The sequence below is a fragment of the Tursiops truncatus genome, chromosome 1, assembly GCF_011762595.2.
Source record: "Tursiops truncatus isolate mTurTru1 chromosome 1, mTurTru1.mat.Y, whole genome shotgun sequence".
Taxonomy (NCBI): domain Eukaryota; kingdom Metazoa; phylum Chordata; class Mammalia; order Artiodactyla; family Delphinidae; genus Tursiops; species Tursiops truncatus.
This window is the reverse complement of record NC_047034.1, coordinates 63,492,052-63,513,798: the sequence shown is the minus strand read 5'-3', so window position 1 is coordinate 63,513,798 and position 21,747 is coordinate 63,492,052. Positions and strand designations below refer to the sequence as shown.

General features: G+C 39.8%; 1 protein-coding gene across 2 annotated transcripts in view; it reads right to left on the bottom strand.

Moving 5' to 3' along the window:
* The window catches only part of TMCO1 (transmembrane and coiled-coil domains 1), a 46,277-nt gene extending 26,732 nt beyond the window's left edge, over positions 1-19,545 (bottom strand). Inside the window, exons 1-3 of one of the 2 annotated variants that reach the window (XM_019931792.2) lie at positions 19,325-19,545; positions 18,839-18,916; positions 9,540-9,599 (exon numbers count right to left, since the gene is read on the bottom strand). In XM_019931792.2, the coding sequence (XP_019787351.1) occupies positions 9,540-9,599; positions 18,839-18,916; positions 19,325-19,394 (208 nt within the window). In that variant the 5' untranslated portion in view covers positions 19,395-19,545. The remainder of the gene's footprint in view (positions 1-9,539; positions 9,600-18,838; positions 18,917-19,324) is intronic. The other variant, XM_033855658.2, reaches the window with a different exon arrangement.
* Positions 19,546-21,747: the final 2,202 nt, after the last annotated feature.

Here is a 21,747-nt window from a genome sequence, read left to right as displayed (position 1 = left end):
CCAAGTGTCCCAGTTTTCCCTGGACTGTTCCAGTTTTAGCTCTGAAAATCTCACATCCCAACAAACTCCTCGGACTAGACAAATTGGGATGGTTGGCTACCCTACTTCCACCGAGACTGTTTTATCCTACCCCATCAAACCCTTTCCTGGCTAGCCTGTACTCAACTTCTAAGCCTCAGCTCTTGTGTCACCTCCTTTTGACAATCTTGATTCCTTAAACAATACTATTCTAAAAAGCTTTCTACAATTATGAAAATATCCTACATCTGTGCTGTCAATACAGTAGTCACTAGCTACATGTAGCTACTGAGCAATGAAATGTGACCAGTATGATTGAGGAACTAAAATTTCAACTTCATTTATTAATAATTTTAATTAATTTAAAATCTGAACAGTCAAATGTAGCTACAGGCTGCTGTACTGGACAATGCAGTCTTAGACAATGGATTAGAAGTCCTTTCTTTATGCTTCCAGAATATTCCAAGCACATCTCTATCATTATACTCACCGAGTTTATACATTTTGTTATAATGATCTGTTTATGTACTTAACAATGCAACTAGATGGCAGGCTCCTAGAGAACGAGGACTTCTTCATCTTTGTATCCTCAGTAATTGGCAAGTAGTTAGTTGTTCAGTATTGTAGTATATGCTCAATATTGCTTAATGAATCAGCAATATGATAAAAGCTGATCTGAAGATACCCTACACCAAAAATCCCTTTTCTGGGACAGGAGTCTTTGATAAAGCTGGTAGGCTGAAGAGGCACTTAAAGCCTGAAAGGCTGAGAGGACACTAAAGTGACACAGTTTTTATGAAGTTCTTTTCCACTTTTTTCAATTATGTCCAAACAGAAGCTCTAACCATATGTAGTGTCAAGGTAGACTGTATGTATACATGGCTCAAGAAGAATATAGCAGTACAGGTTTATGATATATCCCAACACTACTGTGCTTGGTTCCTGAAGACTTTTCAACTCAAATTGTTTTTAGGTGCCCACCATATACAAATAAAGTAGGTTTTGTTGGTTTCAAATAATTCAGAAATAAGTTAACATTCGTCTGGTTTTGGAGGGGATAAAAGAAACAGAGACAAGTTTCTTATGACCTTGATGTGCTTAGTTGGTAGGAAATGCTAAGATGCCTCAAGAAGCATAAACACTACAAGCACTATAACATTTAAAGTCCTAGACAATGAAAGAGTTTTCAGAAATCCAGAAATGCCCATGTGGGAAACAGCAAACCTGATCTAATAGAAATGTTACCAATAGGGAAGCAATTTCAGGTACTCCCCAAGTTACGAACAATAAATTTGTAAATATCTCCAAAAAGCCACAGTTAGGTTTTTATACCTCCCCTCTCCCCAGTAACCCCAATGCCTAATCTAAAGTTTTTCCATTTTCAGTTTTCTCCATTCCCAGCTCAGTTAATTGTATCTCAGATCCTCCTAATCTCTCTCTCTCTCTCTCTCTCTCTCAATACCCACGTTCTCTTTTACCCTCTTTATTTTCTTTCCGGTCTTAGAAAAGTATTAAACTCCTTCTCTATCTCTCTTCCATTATGACTACCAAACCCTGACTCTAACAAAACTGCTAGGCAAAGATTTATTCTATTCATTCTCATTATTTTAAAATGTAAGATTCAAGTTTTACAAGGATATTCTGTTAGACACAATGAGAAATGAAACATTCAAGTCCTTAAAAGTACTTAAAACATCCTTTTAGAGTTTCTATCTCTCATACTGTAATCAAATCTACTTTTCTTTAAGCCTCAATGATTTAAGTAAATTTTAAATGTTATTTCCTAACCAATTTTGCTTTTAATTACCAGCAATACAAAAGAGGAACAAAAACAAAACCAACTATTGTCCCTAAAAATAAAGTTTTTACATTACATTATGGGTTACATAAGCTTATGAAGACAGGTCTGTCAATATGACCACCATGTAATACATGGTTTTATAAGAATAATCCAACTTCTAATAAACTGTATTGAAAAAAGTATCTTTTTTTAAACAACCTGCTTTTCCCTTATCAAGAAACTTTGTTTCCTCAAGTGAATAATTTCTGGGAAAGTCACATTAGTAAGTAAAAATAAGTGCAAACAATTTATTTTGAAATGATGATTTATATTGTTTATTAGCAGCAATCAAATATTTGAGCATAATGCTTCATGTAATTATGAGAACAGTTTTGGCTGAGATGATGCAATAAAAGCTAGCTAGTTAACTCTTAACTTCTAGTACCCCAAATAGTTAACAGTATACTGAAATAAGTAAAAGTGATTGACTGGTTCTCTATTGCTCTGTGTGTAACTTAGCCCTTAACTGCTGTCAGTTAACTAGCATAACTCCTCTCAAAAAGTTGTTTCTTGGCCCCAATAAGGTAGGGAGGTCACTGTCTCAGTCTAATGTTATTTTAATCTTGGTGGTGTGTTACTTAAAAGAAGTATAGCTAGGGCTTCCCTGGTGGTGCAGTAGTTGAGAGTCCACCTGCCAATGCAAGGGACATGGGTTCGTGCCCCGGTCCAGGAAGATCCCACATGCCGAGGAGTGGCTAGGCCCGTGAGCCATGGGCGCTGAGCCTGCGCGTCCGGAGTCTGTGCTCCGCAACGGGAGAGGCCACAACAGTGAGAGGCCCGCATACCGCCAAAAAAAAAAAAAAGTATAGCTAGTGAACCTCCTCCTAAGGTTCACTCACCCTTAGTTTCCTCCTTTGAGAAAACTCAACATCTAGAAGCCCAAGGCTTCCAAGATGGTTGTACTCCCCAACCCACCTTTCAACTGTTATGTTGACATAAGAAGGGAGAAAACTATGTCTAAATCCTTCTACACCTCCCCTGAAGATCTAAAATTTAAAGGTTCCAAGCCGAGTGCTGGAAATAAATATTCTATGTCATTCAGTGTTCACTTGTCCTGTGTGAACTATTCTTTATGCCATTCAGAACCTCAGGATTTAATACAGAGGAGAATCATACCTCAATTCCTCCATTTGAAAGGAATTCTATACACCCTTTTACTACGGAACTTTTGGAATACACCCTCTATGAAATTTGAGGAAATTTCATGGAGAGAAAAAACTGGAAGTATAAAGGAGATATATTTATATTCTAGGATGATTTATTATCCAAGATGATAGACAAAAGGAAACATTAAAATTCTAAAAGGGAATACTCCAATTAAAAAGAAGCTACATTTCTTGTAGCTATTGGAATACACTAGTAGCAACGATGACATCCATTCTGACCAAAGAATGAACAAACTCAAGCCAATCTATCACACATTTTTATTTGACAGCATTAGACTCTGTACAATAAGAGAATATAATTTAACTAAGAAAGGAACACATCATCGTTTACCTTAGTCAATAACCAGTGACGGGACTTCCCTGGTGGCACAGTGGTTAAGACTCTGCCTGCCAATGCAGGGGACATGGATTTGAGCCCTGGTCCAGGAAGATCCCACATGACGCGGAGCAACTAATCCCGGGCGCCACAACTACTGAGCAGATGTGCCACAACTACTGAAGCCTGCACACCTAGAACCCATGCTCCACAACAGGAGAAGCCACCGCAATGAGAAGCCCACGCACTGCAACGAAGAGTAGCCCCTGCTTGCCACAACTAGAGAAAGCCCACGCACAGCAACAAAGATCCAATGCAGCCAAAAAAATTAAAAAAATAAAAAATAAATAACCAGTGACTTTTCTGTCAAAGAATATAAATCAATTAAAGTACTCACGGGGCAACTGAGTAGTCTGATCAAACCGACAGTTTGGGAGATGGGAAACATTTTCAAATAAGGAAGAGATGATCAAAATAGCAGATGCTTCTCTATAGATTAAAAGAGTTAGGTATGCCATGACATTTCTATATTCTGAGTTGTCTTGAATGGAAGACCAATTAATAACATGCCTTTAAAATTTCATGTAGATTGGGAGAAGCAAAATTTAAATGAAATGCCTGATACAGCCTTCTTTTATAGAAAATCCAAATAGCATAAACATCTAGAATAAATGTATTAATTCAGGGCCCCAAATAAATTTCAAAAATGTCCTCCCGTATTTCCAAGTCACCAAGAAAGGAGATACACACCCCATTCAGCAAAGCTTCAGAATGCCTGCTCTCCCTTCTCTGGCCACCTTCTGGGGAATATCTCCCTCTCATCATAGTCTCTGTTGAGGTTCAACCTTATGAAGATTCCTAACATCCCCTGCCCTGCCACTACTGACCAAAAAGGAGGCCAATCCATAGGCTTACCCATGACCTACGGCATAAAAAGATGAGCTGAGCTAGTTGGATTCCTTCTTGCAGGAACTTAAACCAGAAAATACTGGGAAAGTAAATCATTTAACTGTGGGAGCAGAAACAGCAAAATAGTAATGTAGAACTGGCTCTTGAACTTTAGTTCGTCTAAAAATTATCTGGGAAGCTTGTTAAAAAAGCAGGCTCCTGTGTCCCATGTCCAGAAATGCTGATTCAGTAAAGCCTGGGAGTAAGACTCAGAACCCTTCATTTGTAACAAGTATCTCAAGCAACACTGATATAGGTGGTCTAGAGAGCACATTATGAGTAATACCGATATAGAAAGAACCACAGGAGACAAGCCAAAGTTAGACACAGGCAAAAATTAAATGCTAGGGAAGCACTGCAGAGAAAGTGGGGAAGTTGAACAACAGAAGAGAGAGAAGTACTAAAAATTAATAGTGGAGCCCAATGTCTGGCTTTATCCCAGGGCTTGCTCTGCCTGCAGGAATTGCTTTAACACAGTTCCTGCCTTCCTGTAACCAATTAGTTCAGCTTTTCCTGAGTTCTGGATCACATATATCTTTAAATTCCTCATTACTTGAGGTAACTTGACTGCAGCCGGAAGATCTAAATAAAATTCATACATCAAAAGTAGTTTCTCTTTTATGAGACGGAAACGTAAAATAACCAAAACATCTGCTCCTGAAATTAAGAATGGGAAACATAAAATCTTCCGACACCTCAGTTTCAAGTTAATGTCTCTATCCAAGACCATTATCTCTAAGAGCTTCACCTAGTGATATCAATGACATTTTCCTTCTCTAAAACACTGAATATTGCTGACCACATCCCTCTTACTAAAAACTCCCTTCTTTCAATGCAGCTATATCATTCTTTATAGTCTCCCCATTACTGTATATATATGTTTGCTTTTTAAAAAATAAATTTATTTATTTTTGGCTGCATTGGGTTTTTGTTGCTGCTTGCGGGCTTTCTCTAGTTTTGGCGAGCGGGGGCTACTCTTTGTTGCGGTGCACGGGCTTCTCATTGCGGTGGCTTCTCTTGTGGAGCACGGGCTCTAGGTACGCGGGCTTCAGTGGCTGTGGCTCGCGGGCTCTAGAGCACAGGCTCAGTAGTTGTGGCGCACAGGCTTAGCTGCTCTGCAGCATGTGGGATCTTCCTGGATCAGGGCTTGTACCCGTGTCCCCTGCATTGGCAGGTGGATTCTTAACCTCTGTGCCACCAGGGAAGTCATATATATATATATATTTTATTTTAAAGAAACCCAAGTGGGGAATCTGAGCAAAGGGAAAGTAAGGGTTGCATAATAACAAAATTGTAGATAGGATCAGTATACAAAAATACATTTAACTGGTCTTATAAAGTTGCTGGAGATGAACAGCAAATCTGACTCTATGCTTATTAGCAGCCAGTCTCAAAGTGGAGGGAAAAACCATCAGTTCAAGCACAGGGTCAATAAGATAAAAAATAAATCAATTATTTATGAGAATCATTGCTTGTCTTGACACTGAAAACTACTAGAAAGTTTCCATAGTTTCTCGTCAAAGGGGTATCGTGCAATGTTGTAGATAATGTTCTCAAAAATAGTCCATACCAACTACAGTAAATTTTATCTGGCTGAGTTTTTCATGACATGTCTAATAGTGCAAATGTCAAGGAGAAATAGAGTAGAAGCAATTTTATAAAGTCCAAAACTATATACAAGTTTAGGTTTATAGATTTCTGATAGTCTGGTTTAATTTAGGAGTAAAATTTATAAATCTACAGAATGGATAGGATGTTTGTCCTTCAAGCAACTCCTAACAAATATTATGTCTTGTAACTCCTATTAGATTTTGACAAGCAACTCTTCATAAATATTATTTCTTTTACCTTCTGATGACATTTTGGTGAGCAAACAATTTAAGGTAGCATTCCATGGTAAAATAATTTGAGTATAGATAGTTTGTGCTGTCAATTTTAAGAGTAGTGGGTAATGTGCCTTCCATTTTTATATCTTGCCTATCCTTTATAGCAAAGCTGCTCCAAAGAATTACCCATGTTCAATGTCTTTACTTCCTCACCATGCATTATCTCCCTAATTTATACAATCTGGCTTCTATCCCTTATCATGCCACTGAAATTATTCTTCCTAAATCACTAATTATCTCTGTTTTGCCTCTTAGATATTTAATACCCAACCTCTAATCCTTCCTGTCTTCTGAAACTCTCCCCTCAACTTCCGTGACACAACTCCTTTCCAACTTCTCTGGCAATACCTTTTCAAGCTCCACTTCTTCTTCTACCCCTTAAATTTCTATGTCTCAAGACTCTCTCCATCCTTAGCTCTTTGCTTTTCTTACTTTATATGGTCTCCCTGTGTGATTTCATTTACTTTGTGGACTCAATTATAATTTATAATCATATGATTCTAAATTCTATTTGTAGCCTTTATCTGCCAGCTCCAAACCATACATCCAATAGTGTACCAAGTATTTCCGCCCTATTGTCACACAGACACTGCAAATCTAACATGTTCAAACCTGAAATCATCCCCTCCTCTTCCTCATCCCAATCTGCAACTTCTCTGATATTTCCTCTCCTAATCAGAAATCTGGGCTGTTTCCCAGACTCATTCGTCTCTACATACCCTACATCTAAAAAGTCTGCAAGTCCTGGGACTTCCCTGGTGGCACAGTGGTTAAGAATCCGCCTGCCAATGCAGGGGACTCGGGTTCAATCCCTGGTCCGGGATGATCCCACATGCTATGGAGCAACTAGGCCCATGTGCCACAACTACTGAGCCTGTGCTCTAGAGCCCATGAGCCACAACTACTGAGCCTACGTGCCACAACTACTGAAGCCCCCGCACCTAGAGCCTGTGCTCCACAACGAAGAGAAGCCAAAGCAATGAGAAGGCCACGCACTGCAATGAAGAGTAGCTCCCGCTCGCCACAGCTAGAGAAAGCCTGTGTGCAGCAATGAAGACCCAATGCAGCCAAATAAATAAATAAAACTAAGAGAAAAAAAAAAGGCCTTCAAGTCCTGTTACATCTACTTCCTCTATATCCATTGAATCTGCACCATTCCCATTGTCAATGCCTAGGTTCAGGTTCTTGCCATTTGCATGCCTAGGATACTTAAAAAGCCTCATAACTTCCCTGCCTCCAGAATAATCCCCTCTCTGATTTATCCTCCAAACTATTGCCAGAGTTGTCTTCTTTAAAATCTGATTTCAAATCTGTTTAAATCCCTTAATGGTTACGGGAAGACTTCTGCATACGTTAACCTCCTTACCTTAGTTTAGGCCCTACTTATTTCTCTAGACTTGTCTGCTTGTACTTTACACATACCTTCTTTTTTAGTTGTTATACTAAACTATTTATAGTTCCAGGTATATACCTTGCTATTTGATCCCTCTATGCTTTTGTATATGCCTATCCTTCTACCGAGAATATACAAGGCTTAAAAATGCAGATTCTTGGGACTTCCTTGGTGGCGCAGTGGTTAAGAATCTGCCTGCCAATGCAGGGGACACGGGTTCGAGCCCTGGTCTGGGAAGATCCCAGATGCTGTGGAGCAACTAAGCCCGTGTGCCACAACTACTGAGCCTGTGCTCTAGAGTCTGCAAGCCACTGAGCCCGCGTGCCTAGAGCCGTGCTCCACAACAAGAGAAGCCACCGCAGTGAGCAGCCCGCGCACTGCAAAGAAGGGTAGTCCCTGCTCGCTGCAACTAGAGAAAGCCCATGCGCAGCAGCGAAGACCCACAGCAGCCAAACATAAATAAATAAATAAACTTATTTTAAAAAGCTGCAGATTCTTAAAGTTATGAATGACTAGGTTCAAACCCCTTCTCTACCACTGACTTAATCCATCATACCACTGAATGACCAAGAGCAAGTTACTTAAACCTCAATTTTCTCATCTCTAAAATTGAGGTGACACTGTTCACTACCACATACCATTGTTAAGAGAATTAAATGTCAAGTGCTTACTTCAGGGTGTTGCAGATGGTAAGAACTCAACTGACCAGTATTTTATTTATTTATATTTTTACTTAGTTAACGCACACTAAAGCTTCAAGATTCAGCTTAAGCATTATCTCTTAAAGAAAACCTGATCCTCTAGATTGGTTTGGATATCCTTTCATCTTTACTTTTATGACACTCAGAATATCTCTCTAAAAAGTAAGTATTACACTGCATTGATCTGTTTTTCCTCTTTAGACCTCTTAAAACAGCAGTCCCCAACCTTTTTGGCACCAGGGACCCGTCTCGTGGAAGACAATTTTTCCACAGACGAGGAGGGCGGGTTTGTGTGTGTGGGGATGGTTCAGGTGGTAGTGCATACGATGAGGAGTTATGGGGAGCGGCAGATGAAGCTTCGCTCCCTCACCCACCCACCACTCAACTCCTGCTGTGTGGCCCCATAATGGTCCGTGGTCCAGGGGTTGGGGACCCCTGTCTTAAAAGACAGAATTTTTTCCTACTTTGTTTCTCCAATGCCCACCAGAGTGACTGACACATACAGAGCAGATGTACAGTAGCATCTTGCCATGGAACTAAATGAAAAGGCCATTTAGAGCACATCTGATACTCCTACACTAAACTGAAAAGCTTTAACCAGAACAGAACACTTGTATAGTCTAGCCTGGTAGAGTAATCTCCCAGGATTTAACAGCAGTGACCTAGGCACAGAGACATAGTTTCTGAGCCAAATACACAATTTCACAACCATTTTGTTCTGACTGTAGAATCAGGAAGCATCATAAAGTATAAATACAAATCACAGGCAGTCACTTATAAATTGTCTTTTTGGAACTGAACTACATTCTGTATTAAATTCTAAATTACACTGGAAAACCAAAAACATATAATTATTTTGCAGACTAGGTAAAATTACTCAGCAGAAAATTTCCTACATCTTGGTAGATCTCCATCACCAGTCAATTCTCAGTAGGAAGTTATGGCAACAATAAATACAAGTAACTCAGACTTAACTGGAAATAATCATCTCAGATAAGAAAAACAATACCCTTTTACAAACTATGCCAAGAACCTTCAGCCAAGTTCAAAAGCCATGACTGTCAACACCATTTCACTAAACTGAAATTTCAAACCTAAGAGCAAAAACAAGAGAGAGAATCAAGTAAGATAACATATGCAAGTGCTTTGTAGACCATAAAACTATACAAACATAAGTTACCACTACTAAATACTTTATTACATTTTCATTATCTAAGAATTTATTTCTTCCAAGAAACTTCAATATTTTGTATACCAATAACTCATCTTACCTATTTTCTTTTTTTGTTGTCTACCAGCTGACTCCGTTATTGTTTCCTTCTTCTTTTCCACTGTAAACAACATAGTAACACAATAAAAATTAATTATGCATTACACAAAAGAAACAAGGGATGTTTTATCACAGCTGAACCAATGAAAGAAGCTTACAAGAAAGTTACATGCTGCCTTTGATTATGGTCATGGTTAACTGGTATGCTCCCACACCTGCTGACAGTAAAAGGTAGACACAATATTCTAAAAATAAAACAGCAATATTGTAAGCATCATTAATTAAATACCCATAAAGGACTTTATAAACACAAAGTCATAATCAAAACTGAGATGATTTTCAGACCATTAGCTGTGGGTGACTGCCTTAGGTAGAGTCTAAGCACAATTTTAAAATTCTGCTCTCAGGTGATTAATTGTAGTGCCATTCTCATATTCACCATAGAAGGTGGGCATTCATTCATTCAGTTATTGGCTGCCTAAGTTAACAGGCACCATTCTAGGTAAATAAAAAGATAAACATGATCCTTGCCCTCTAAAAAGCAATTTAGTGAGGGCACATAATCAAGTAACAATTATAGTATAGAAAAATGGCAACACATGCACAGGGTAGGAAGATCAGGAGAGCCAAAAAAGCTACGACTAAATTTTTTTGAGGCTTTTCAATTAATATGACAATAGAGTAACAGTCAGCTTTTGAAGAAGAATAGTGTTAATGTATTTATATTTAATATTTACTATCTTTAATCACCTATGAATGGACTAGCAATAGATACACCAAAAATTACCTTTACTCTATTTACATTATCTGTTTCTTATATTATCTTAGTATACTTCCTTTACTAGCAAATAGTACAGTACATGTATTATTTCTAAAAGCTGCATTAAAGAGAATTGGCAGGTAGGAATCTTTCCCTTAGTATATTAAGTATGCTGAATTCTAAAAGGAAAATTGGTGTTACTCCTTTATCAAAGAGATATAAAATTCAATTTAACTCCACTATTACAAATAAAATGGTAAAGTTCTGACTAAAATAAAATGGTAAAGTTCTGACTATAATAAAATGTGTGTGTGAATTGGGTGTCTAAGTGACAGGTACTGTTCTAGGTAGATAAAAAGATAAAACATGACATATATAGGGGGAAAAAAGAGGGATATTTTTGTTTGTTTGGCCGCACCAGGCGGCATGTAGGATCATAGTTCCCTGATCAGGGATCTAACCCATGTGCCCTGCAGTGGGAGCTTGGAGTCTTAACCACTGGACCACCAGGGAAGTCCCAAGACAGAGATTTAGAATGAACTACTGGTATGAGATCATAAAAGGAAATTAAGTCAAATTCTACAAGATGTTACAGAAATAACATTTTAAAAGACAAAATGGACAGAAACATTGATGCTTTATTCTTTATCATTATTATTAACCAAAGAAACAAAAAATATCTTTCCCACCTCAGAAGGACTATAACACAGCTACTTGGCATTTAACCATGACTGAATAAAAAACAAGGGGGAAAAAAAAAGTCAGAAGGCTAGAGAATAGAAACATAAGATAATACAATGAACATTAACCTGATCTTCTAGCACACTGGATTAAGACTAGATAAATCTTTTCTAGGGATAATATAAATTAACCTAATGGTTTTTTAACCTCATGAAGTTGCAAAGAAACTCTTTTTGCTGATATTTATTCACCAGAACCTCACCCCATAACAAGAAATGGAGATACTGGACTTCCCTGGTGGCGCAGTGGTTAAGAATCCGCCTGCCAATGGAGGGGACATGGGTTCGAGCCCTGGTCCGGGAAGATCCCACATGCCACAGGGCAACTAAGCCCGTGCGCCACAACCACCGAGACTGCGCTCTAGAGCCCGCGAGCCACAACTACTGAGCCCACGTGCCACAACTACTGAAGCCCGCACGCCTAGAGCCCGTGCTCTGCAACAAGAGAAGCCACCGCAATGAGAAGCACGCGCACCGCAACTAAGAGTAGCCCCTGCTCGCAGCAACTAGAGAAAGCCCGCACACAGCAATGAAGACCCAAGGCAGCCAAAAATAAATAAATTCATTAATTAATTTTAAAAAATAAAGGGAGATCCTCCTCTAAAAAAGAAAAAGAAAGAAAAGAAATGGAGATATCAGAGTTGACAAAAATAAAAGACGTCTACTATGAAACACATTTTTTGCCCATGACCTGGTATTGCTGCGTTCTGAATTAGAGTTGTCAAACAGTTTATAAATTACTCTAAAAGCTTTATCCTGTTGCACTGTAAGCTAAAGAAATACTTCATACTTTACAATAATTTGTATTTAATAAATGTTCTCAAATAAATAATTTTGTTACAAGAATCCAATTACATATAGTACTTTAAATCTTTCTCATTTACTGAAGTGTTCTTTCATTGGTCTACATTATTAAAGTGACACAACGAAAAAAGACTTACTGACAGAGCACACTCATAAGTCTAGTGACCACCTAAACCAAACAGCTTGGTACCTTTATGAAAGCATCTTTTGTCAAAGGCCCCACCACAATAGGACAGCTTTGTAGGTAACACCAGTATTCTCCAAATAATGCCTCTGATCAGATCTGCTCAAGATACGAAATCTACACCTAATTCTGATTCAAATATATTTATATTTCTTTGTATTCCTCAAAAACCCTACAAATTTTTTTGAGGTTTTAATTATTTTAATTTTTTCATTTCATTTTATTCTTTTACATTTTGAGCCTGTGCTTCCCATCGCTTTATTACAGAACAAAGAGTAGATGAAATAGCAAGGCTTCCTTTCAGTTTGGTTTATTACTATTGATTGGTTTGTTCACTGAAATATGTGAAAATACACTTTAGTCACCTTAAATTCATTATTAGCTATCAAAGTCCAAAATGTACTGATTGATTCAAAATTGTTTCAATAGACAGAAAATTTCTACTTTTTCAACTGTGGCTGCCTACTTATTTAGACTCATAAAGAATTTTTGTTTGCCTGAAGTTGTGAATAGATTAGATTTTTATCTAAGTTTAAAATATCAGGTAGTAACTATTTTAATAGTCTACAAGTTGGTGATCATCCAATGAGAGTTGTCACTGGAAAACATTTTAAAGAACAGATACGTGTATACATATAACTGAAACACTTTGCTGTACACCTGAAAGTAACATAATGTTGTTAATCAACTATACTCCAATACAAAATAGTTAAAAAAAATAAATAACCAAAGTAAAACACTCATTTATTTTAAAGAGTCAGTTTTAAAGATAAGCGATGGTCTTATGCTTACCCCCACTCCCTATTTCCTTCATTTCAAAGAGCAACCACTTTTACCTCTTTTAGCTGATTATTTTGATATTTACCCCTATATCCTTTTTTTTTGGTAGCACCGGTGGCTTGTGGGATCTCAGTTACCCGACCAGGGACTGAACCCAGGCCATGGCAGTGAAAGCACCGAATCCTAACCACTAAACCACCAAGGAACTCCCATAAAGTTTTTTTTTTTCTTTTAACCCCTATATCTTGAAATAAGCTAGTTACATCATAAAATCCATTGTTATAGTTGTAATTTTGGTTAAATGTGAGTTCAACATTTACAAAATTATGATCATGAAAATACTGTTCACAGGTAATTTATGCAGCAAACTATTTAACTTCCTGCAAGTTTTTCCTAGATTTATGGCATTTTAAAATTTGTTTGGTCGTCTCCGTACTTATCACTAATTCAGCCCCAAATTCTTAGTTAGCTGTCTAAATCTTTCCTGTACAAAGTCAGATCACTAGGCATTATAAATTTTCCTGAAGAAGTTTCTCCTAGCACCCTCTTACAAGCTCAGCCTGGTGCACAGCTGACATTCCTAAGAATGTCAGATCTAAATCTGCCTTCATCATCGTCCGGGCGATTCCCTTCACCTGAGTCCTGTGTTGGAGCTCTTGTTTCCCGGAGTTCATATCTTCCTTTTCTTCTTGGTTTACTCATTTGTCTTGGTGTAGTGTATTTTCCAATAGTTGGCTGAGATAAAATTTTTTAAGGCCTTGCATATCGGATAATTTCCTCAAAGGATCCTTTATGTCTGATATGTTTTTATTTCTGTCATTTCCACGTGACACTTTTTTATAGTTTCCGTCTTCTGAAAATCCCCATCTGTTCATGCATATTGTCTACATTTTCCACTAGATCCTTTAACATGTTAATCATAGTTATGTACAAGTTCTATGCCTGGGCCATCTCGCTCTCTCTTTTTTTTTTTTCTTTTTTTCTTTGGTCACACTGCACAGCTTGCGGGATCTTAGCTCCCCAACCAGGGATTGAACCCGTGCCCCCTGCAGTGGAAGCGTGGAGTCCTAACCACTGGACCACCAGGGAATTCCCATGGGCCATCTATAAATTTGGTCCCTACAAACTTTTCTTGCCTGGATCCATACGAAATTTTGAACACAGAATGTCAGAAGGGATTATGTTTGCAATTAAGACGTTTGTTCAAAGAGGGAATTTACCTTATTTCTTCCTATTAAATATCCCATGCTAAATGATAGTTATCCATTTGATTACAAATATCTAGAAGACAGTATCTATGCCCGTTCATTGCGTACTGCACTCATCATGGTGACCTCTACAGCGAGCAAGCAATCATACGTGTCAACTGATCATATAAATGAAAATAATACATGCTCACTGAGTTCTTGTGGTTTTTTTTTAATTGAAGTATAGTTGATTTACAATGTTGTGTGAATTTCTGGTGTACAGCAAAGTGATTCAGTTATACATATATACATAAGTTCGTTTGCAGATTCTTCTCCATTATAGTTTACTACAAGCTATTGAATATAGTTCCCTGTGCTATACAGTAGTACCTCGCTGTTTATGTATTTTATGTATAGTAGTTTGTATCTTCTAATCCCAAACTCCTAATTTATCCCTCCCCCGACCCTTCCCTTTTGATAATCATAAATCTGTTTTCTATGTCTGTGCATGTTCACTGAGTTTTGATAGATTACCTGAAATAGAGGACTTAAGACCATAAGAAATGCCATGAGACATTCCAATCATCACCAACCTACCTCATACTTATCTTCAAAGCAAGCACATTAGTCAATTATATTAAAAAATACAACCATGGCAGCTTTGCCTGGCAACTATTACTTTGAATTTAGGTGTCAGGTGAAGGAGACTTAACTTCTATAATACAGATAACTAGAAACAAGGCAATTAGTTGTGGATACTAAGGAAGCCCAAAATCTACAGAGCAAATTCATATAAGTATTTAAGGTATGAGAATATTAATCAAAACAAATTCGAAACTAAAGGTGTTTTGTATTCCATAAGACTACTCCATGATACATGTGATATGAAGAAATTTGTCTTTGGATGCCTCTGCATGCTGGCTAACTAGTTTATGATCATAGCAGAACAATTCCTCACAAAGAATACATGTGATGTTATGTTATAGAGATCATTTATTCTTTAAGCTATTCAACATGCTTTTATCAAGTAGTGAATCTGTCCCAGGACCTGTGTTAAGTGCTAGAGACACAAGGGCCTTTGCCCTCATAGAAATTACAGTTCAGTTGGGGAGAGGACATTATTTGAATAATAATCATATATAGAAAAAATTGTAATTATGATAAGTTCTCTAAGGAGAAGTATCTGGATAAATTAAGGTCCATGATCCAAAGATTTGATCCTGCTGGGGAGACTAAATAAGGCTTTGAGATCTGAAGAATGACTAGGAGTTTATTAGACAAATGAGAAGGGAAAATTATTCCAGACAGAGGAAAAAGTAGATACAAAAGCCCAGCTCCATAGTAGGAAAAAGCAAGATTGGTTCAGAGGATGGCTAGAGAATAGAAAGGAGGGAAAAACATGACGCAGATGTGGTCGGAGAGGGAGAGAGGGAGGTACCCGACCACGCTAGACCTTGTAGGACACACCTTTGTCCTCAAAGCAATGGGAAGAAATTGAGTGTTTTAAGAAGGGCAAATAACACAATCAGATTTGTGTTTTGAAAAACTACTCCAGGTGTTACTGAACAGAATAAATTTGAGTGGCTGCAGGTGGAGCAATGAGGAGTCTATCACAGTAAATCAAATGAAATGTGATAGAAGTTTAGGCTAAGTGATGGTGGTAGAAATGAAGAGATGTGGAAAGACTGAAAACTCTTCAGGAGGACAACAGGATCAGGGGTTGAGAGTGGACTGCACATACAGGGTGACAGAAGGAAGTATTTGAATCAACAAATATTTATTAGACATTTCCCATGTGCCAGCCACTTTTCTAGGTGCATGGGATACATTAGTAAACAACAATGATGAAAAAAAAAAGAACCCTGCCCTAGTGAAGCGTTCATTGTAGCAGATGAATGAAAACGAAACAAAACAGCAGGATAAGGAAGATGAGGAGCGGCAGTGGTACAGGAGGTAGGCTGACTGCAGTTTTAAATAGGGTGGTCAAGTTAAGACTCACTGAGGTGAGCTGTGAACAAAGATTTGAAGAAGATACAAGGGTTAGGTAAACAGATATCACAGAGAAGAACATTCTAGGTAGAGGGAACAGCCATTAGATAGGTCCCAGCACAGGAGCGAGGCTGATGTGTAATAAGGAACAGCAAACAGGTCAGTGAGGGTGGAGCAGAGTGAATGAGAGGGAAAGAAGATCAGAGCCGTAACAGGGGACCTCTGTAGGCCACTGTAAAAACTTTAGCTTTTCCTTCGAATCAAAATGGGACACCATCACAGAGTTATGAGCAGAGAAGGGACATGATCTGATATACTTTTTTTTTTTTTTTTTTTTTTGCGGTATGCAGGCCTCTCACTGCTGTGGCCTCTCCCGTTGTGGAGCACAGGCTCTGGACGCGCAGGCTCAGCGGCCATGGCTCACGGGCCCAGCTGCTCTGCGGCACGTGGGATCTTCCCAGACCGGGGCACGAACCCGTGTCCCCTGCATCGGCAGGCGGACTCTCAACCACTGCGCCACCAGGGAAGCCCCGATATACTTTTAAAAAGATTATTCTGGCTGCTATCTTGGGAACAGATTACAGGGAAACAAGACCACTTGCTGGAGGCTATCACAATAATTCATGCAAAGAATGATGGTGGTTTGGACTATGGTAGTTAGCAGTGGAGGTGATGTAAAGTGGGCAGATTCTGGATATATTTGAAGGCAGCCCAACAGTACTGGATGTGGGCTGTGGGAGAAGAGTCAAAGATAACTACACAAGGATTATGTCCTTATGTCCTACACAAGGACGGGATTACCACTGACCAAGACACTGTGACGGCTACTAATGTAGCAGGCTTGGAAGTGAGGAACAGTGTTCAATTTGGACAGGTTGGGTTTGAGATATACATTAGACATTCCAATGGAATTAACAAGTTGATAGTTGGATATTTGAATCTTGCATTAGTAGAGAGGGCTAAGGATATAAATTTGAGGGTCACTGGCAAATAGAGCACATAAATGAGTTCCTTAAGGGAGTATAGAGGGAAAAAAATAAATTTTGAGTCACTCCCAACAACAGGAAGTCAAGAAGAGGAACCAAAAAGGAAACTGCAAAAGAACAACCAATTGACAAGGTAAGTGCAAACCCAAGAGAGTGTGGTGTCCTGAAAGCCAAATGAAGAAAGTATAGTAAGGTTTCTGGCTTGCACCATTGGAAGCAAGGAAGTACCATTCACCGAATAAGGAAATACTGGAAAAGGATCACATGTGTGAAGGTAAAGATAATGAGTTTGGTTTTAAATATGTTGAGGTGCATTAACAACACTGAATAAATGAAGGAACAGTAAACCGTAATTTAAAAGGCCTGAATTTGGTTTCTAATTCTTTGTTTGCTCTGAGACATTAATACATCATTTAACCTGAGTCTCAATCTCCTTTTCTAGAAAAGGAGAATAATTTTACACAACTGACCACAAATTGTTACTATGTGGATATTAGAAATGGGATGTTGTAAAAAAGAAAACTTCAAACTCTTATGAAGACATACAGAAAAGTCATAGAATACAGAAAGTCACAAGAATTTTAAGATGTAAAAGTTAGAGTTAATCTTTATAAGGCAGAAAAGGAGACTGAAAACCAAATCAAGCTTGTAAGGAACCATTCACATTATACCTATAGCAGCCCCCTCAGCTGTATCCTGTGGAATTCTTGTTTTATTTCAAAAACAACAAACTCAACTTGTTCTTAAACTTTTCCTCAAATACTCCTTCAACCATCAGACCCAAATGAAAGTTGGCTTATCCCTGAAGACACCACTTACATTGACACCAATCATTATGACCTGCTGTTCTCCAAACACACCTTACTAGTTAAAATTTCCCTTTTTGCACATATGCTATATCCTTTGTCTGGAACTCCTTCCTCATCTCATCCTCTGTCCAAATTCTAACTACGCATGAAGGACTGCAAGGCTATCTGCATCACAAAGGCTTCCATGGCCCCTCACAACTGAATGGGGTCTCTTCTTTAGAACCACCACAGCACATAATAAGTACCTCTCTTGTCAGTTACTCCACTGAGGTTTGTATGACGTATTCTGCATAAAAGTCTTATATTTGGGGACTTCCCTGGTGGCGCAGTGGTTAAAACTCCACCTGCCAATGCAGGGGACATGGGTTCAAGCCCTGGTCCGGGAAGATCCCACATGCCGCAGAGCAACTAAGCCCGTGTGCCACAACTACTGAGCCTGTGCTCTAGAGCCCGCAAGCCACAACTACTGAGCCTGCGTGCCACAGCTACTGAAGCCTGTGTGTCTAGAGCCCGTGCTTCACAACAAGAAGCCACCACAATGAGAAGCCTACACACCGCAACGAAGAGTAGTCCCCGCTCACCACAACTAGAGAAAGCCTGCACGCAGCAACGAAGACCCAATGCAGCCAAAAATAAATAAATAAATAAATTTATTAAAAAAACTTTTCTTTAAAAAAAAGAAAATCTTATATTTCTAAACAGACTTCAATTCTAGTCAGATTCACCTTTGTATTCCTATGAAGTTTTTACATCAGTTGATGCTCCTAAAATATGTACTGTGAACATGCACTCAGTGAGCCTGATGTATTGAAACTGTTTTTAAAGGATGTTGCCATACTCACATTTTTTTTTTTTTCTTTGCGGTACGCGTGTCTCTCACTGTTGTGGCCTCTCCCGTAGCGGAGCACAGGCTCCGGACGTGCAGGCCCAGCGGCCATGGCTCACGGGCCCAGCCGCTCCGCGGCATGTGGGATCTTCCCAGACCGGGGCACGAACCCGTCTCCCCTGCATCGGCAGGCGGACTCTCAACCACTGCGCCACCAGGGAAGCCCCATACTCACATTTTTTACTCTGTTTTTCCACTTCTGCCTTCAGTCTCTTGTACTTGTCTGTCCTGTAAACCAGGACCCAGGTTATACCTGAAACATTAAAAGCAGCATGCTAATAGTGAAATGTTTGGAACGGTCACAACAGCCTTTATTAGTGGTTACCGTTGGATAAGAATGGATTTCAATTTTTTGCTTTGTATTCACCAACAGTTAACTTTTTTCAAACGTTAAGACAACTGAATTTTCAACCAAAACTGTGACACGATACGAAGGTGTCTTCACAAACACGCAAGTGAAACCTCCCCTAGACCGAAGAAACCTCGGCAATCGATTCCACACTACCCCTCCCGCTCCTGGAGGTAAGATTCCCTGGAATGGAGATGAAACCCACTCCCACCCCCGCCAAGGCTCGCGACCTCTCCCTAGGCTCGAGGGACCCAGGGCCTAGGATCCTTCCCTCGGGGACTGATCAAACGTCAGAGAAGCAGCCGCTCTCACCCTCGGCGAGCAGAGCCGTACACACGGAGATAAACACGATGAGCAGCGTGTCTGCGAACATGGTGCTCATCTTGCGCTTCAGTCTCTGCACTCCCACCCGCCAGGGGGGAAGCGCTCGAAAGCCAGGGAAAGTGAAAGGAAAACGACTTTCCTAGATTTCAGGACAGCCGAGTAACACACCGAAAGCCTGGAAGCCTCACTCTCAGCCTGGAAGCCTCACTTCCGCTTCCTGGGCGCAGCGCCGGAAGTGCTCATCCTGGCGGTTCGCGCTACCGCGAGAATCCCGCGGAAACCGAGCTGCATGTCTCTGGGACTTATGGGCTGGCGCTCAGGCCGAATCTCGCGAGAGTTGGAACTGGAGCCGCTGAAACGGAGTTACGGAGGCGGAACCTCGTCCGGCAGCGTTTGCTCACGGTGGTGCTGGAGTGTGCTTTCTTCTCGCCCAGAGTCCACTTGTTTTGACTCGTCTGCGTTTCTGTCTCAGTCCCACATCTAAGGTCGAGTAGGTAGTTTAGCCTGGGTTTGCGTAAAGTGGGGAGTTTGACCTCACGTACCGAATGCCTGTGTTTAGATGCCGGGCCACGGATTTGGGGCGCGAACGTCAATGAATCGTGGGCCGCTGGCTTCCAGGCACTCACATCCTAGTAAAAGAGAAAAACTTGTACGTACGGTGTGATTGGGGTTTTAATAGAGGTATGACCAGAATGCTGCGGTGACCCGGTTGAGGGGATGGTCAGAGAAAGCTAGTAGAAGGAATTGAAGCAGTCGCTTAGAGAAGTCTGAGTGCTTTTGTAGAAAGCAAAGTCTTTCCAGGCAGAGACACGGTGCTTGAAAATACCCGGTGTGTAATGAAGCAGTGAGCGGTTTGTCTTGAGAAGGGGTCCTAAACCCAAATACCCATCATGGTCAGGTATAAAGTATTTTACACTGGGTGGGCGTAAGAAAATGGTGGGAGGTGAGCAAGGGAGCACTGACTTTATCTGAAGAGAACAATTGCTACATCCAACCAATTTCCCTTGGAGAATGAGCACCCAGTTTCCAATACCTTCCCATTTTTCAAGAAAATCCAAAAACCCTGATTTTATATGAAATTTTACAAGTTCAGTCTATAAATGCTGGTAACTCATTAAATTTTAAAATGGTTAGAGAAATTGTCTCATTAGCTTGGTTTCAGCCTTTTCAGCTTTTCCAGACTGTGTCTGTGTGAGTGTGTAGGAAAATCTGGAAGCTGGCTGAACTGTTTCCCCTTGACCTGTACTCTCTGTCGTTTTTTTTCTTTTCTCGTAAACTCCCAATGCATTTTATTTATAATTTTCCTATAACACTATATTTGGCCTTTATTAGTTATATGTGCATTTCTTGTCTCCTCTTTACACTTAGTGGCAGAGACCCTGTTTCCTTTTAACAGATATTGAGCTTCTCTTCATGTGTCAGGCTCAGTGGTAGGCACTGTTAAGGTTGGAAAGAGTGATTAAGATACTACTACTGACTTCCCTGTAAGTTATACATTATAACAACATATACTAGAGGTGTCAACTGAAAAAAATTGCACAACCTGAAAGTTGGGAGTTATATTTTATTCCGTGCGGACTTTCTGAGGCCTTAAGCCCGGGAGGCAGCCTTTCAGCTCTGAGACACTGCTCCAAAGAGGTAAGGGAGGAGCAAGGATATATAGGAGTTTTTGCAACAAAAACCAGGTAGTTGGCAATCAAAAGATTACTGCTAATTGAAGAAAAACCAGACATCTCAAGTTAATGAATTTAGCTGTGTATGGGAAGATGCAAGAGTTTGGGCTTATTGAAATCCTTCCTTTGATATGCACCTTAACTGTCTAGGGCCAGTATCCTGTTTTTTACTCCATCCTGAATCCCCTCAGGTTGCACCATTGGGGACAGCTGCAGTGGCTGACAGCTTGGTGACCAGCAGCCTGTTTGTTTTTCTCTATCCTGAGTTGCCTCAGGGCTGATGTAGTGGCTGATGGCTTGATGGCCACAATATCCTATGTTTGCTGATATGGCAGGTGACATTTAACATCCACAGAGGTACTCATAAAATGTTATGGGAGCACAGATGAGGGCAAGATTGGTTCTTTCTGGAGGAGTTGGAAAAACTTCATCCCACCTGAACTATTCAACTTCGATGGTTTTTATTCAGCTTTGTATCACCCATGGTAAATGTTGAGGTGCAACAGAGCATGACCTTTGAAGTAAGGCTTGGTTTTCTTTTTCTGTTTTTTTTCTTTTTGGCCATACCACGAGGTTTCTGGATTGAGCCCAGGGCCCCGACAGTGAGAACACTGAGTCCTAACCACTGGACCGCCAGGGAATTCCCCAGACCTGGTTTTCAATTCTGGCTTTGCCACTGAGTTGACAGCAGTCCTTGAGCATATTGTTTAACATCTTTTTTTTTAATAAATAAATTTA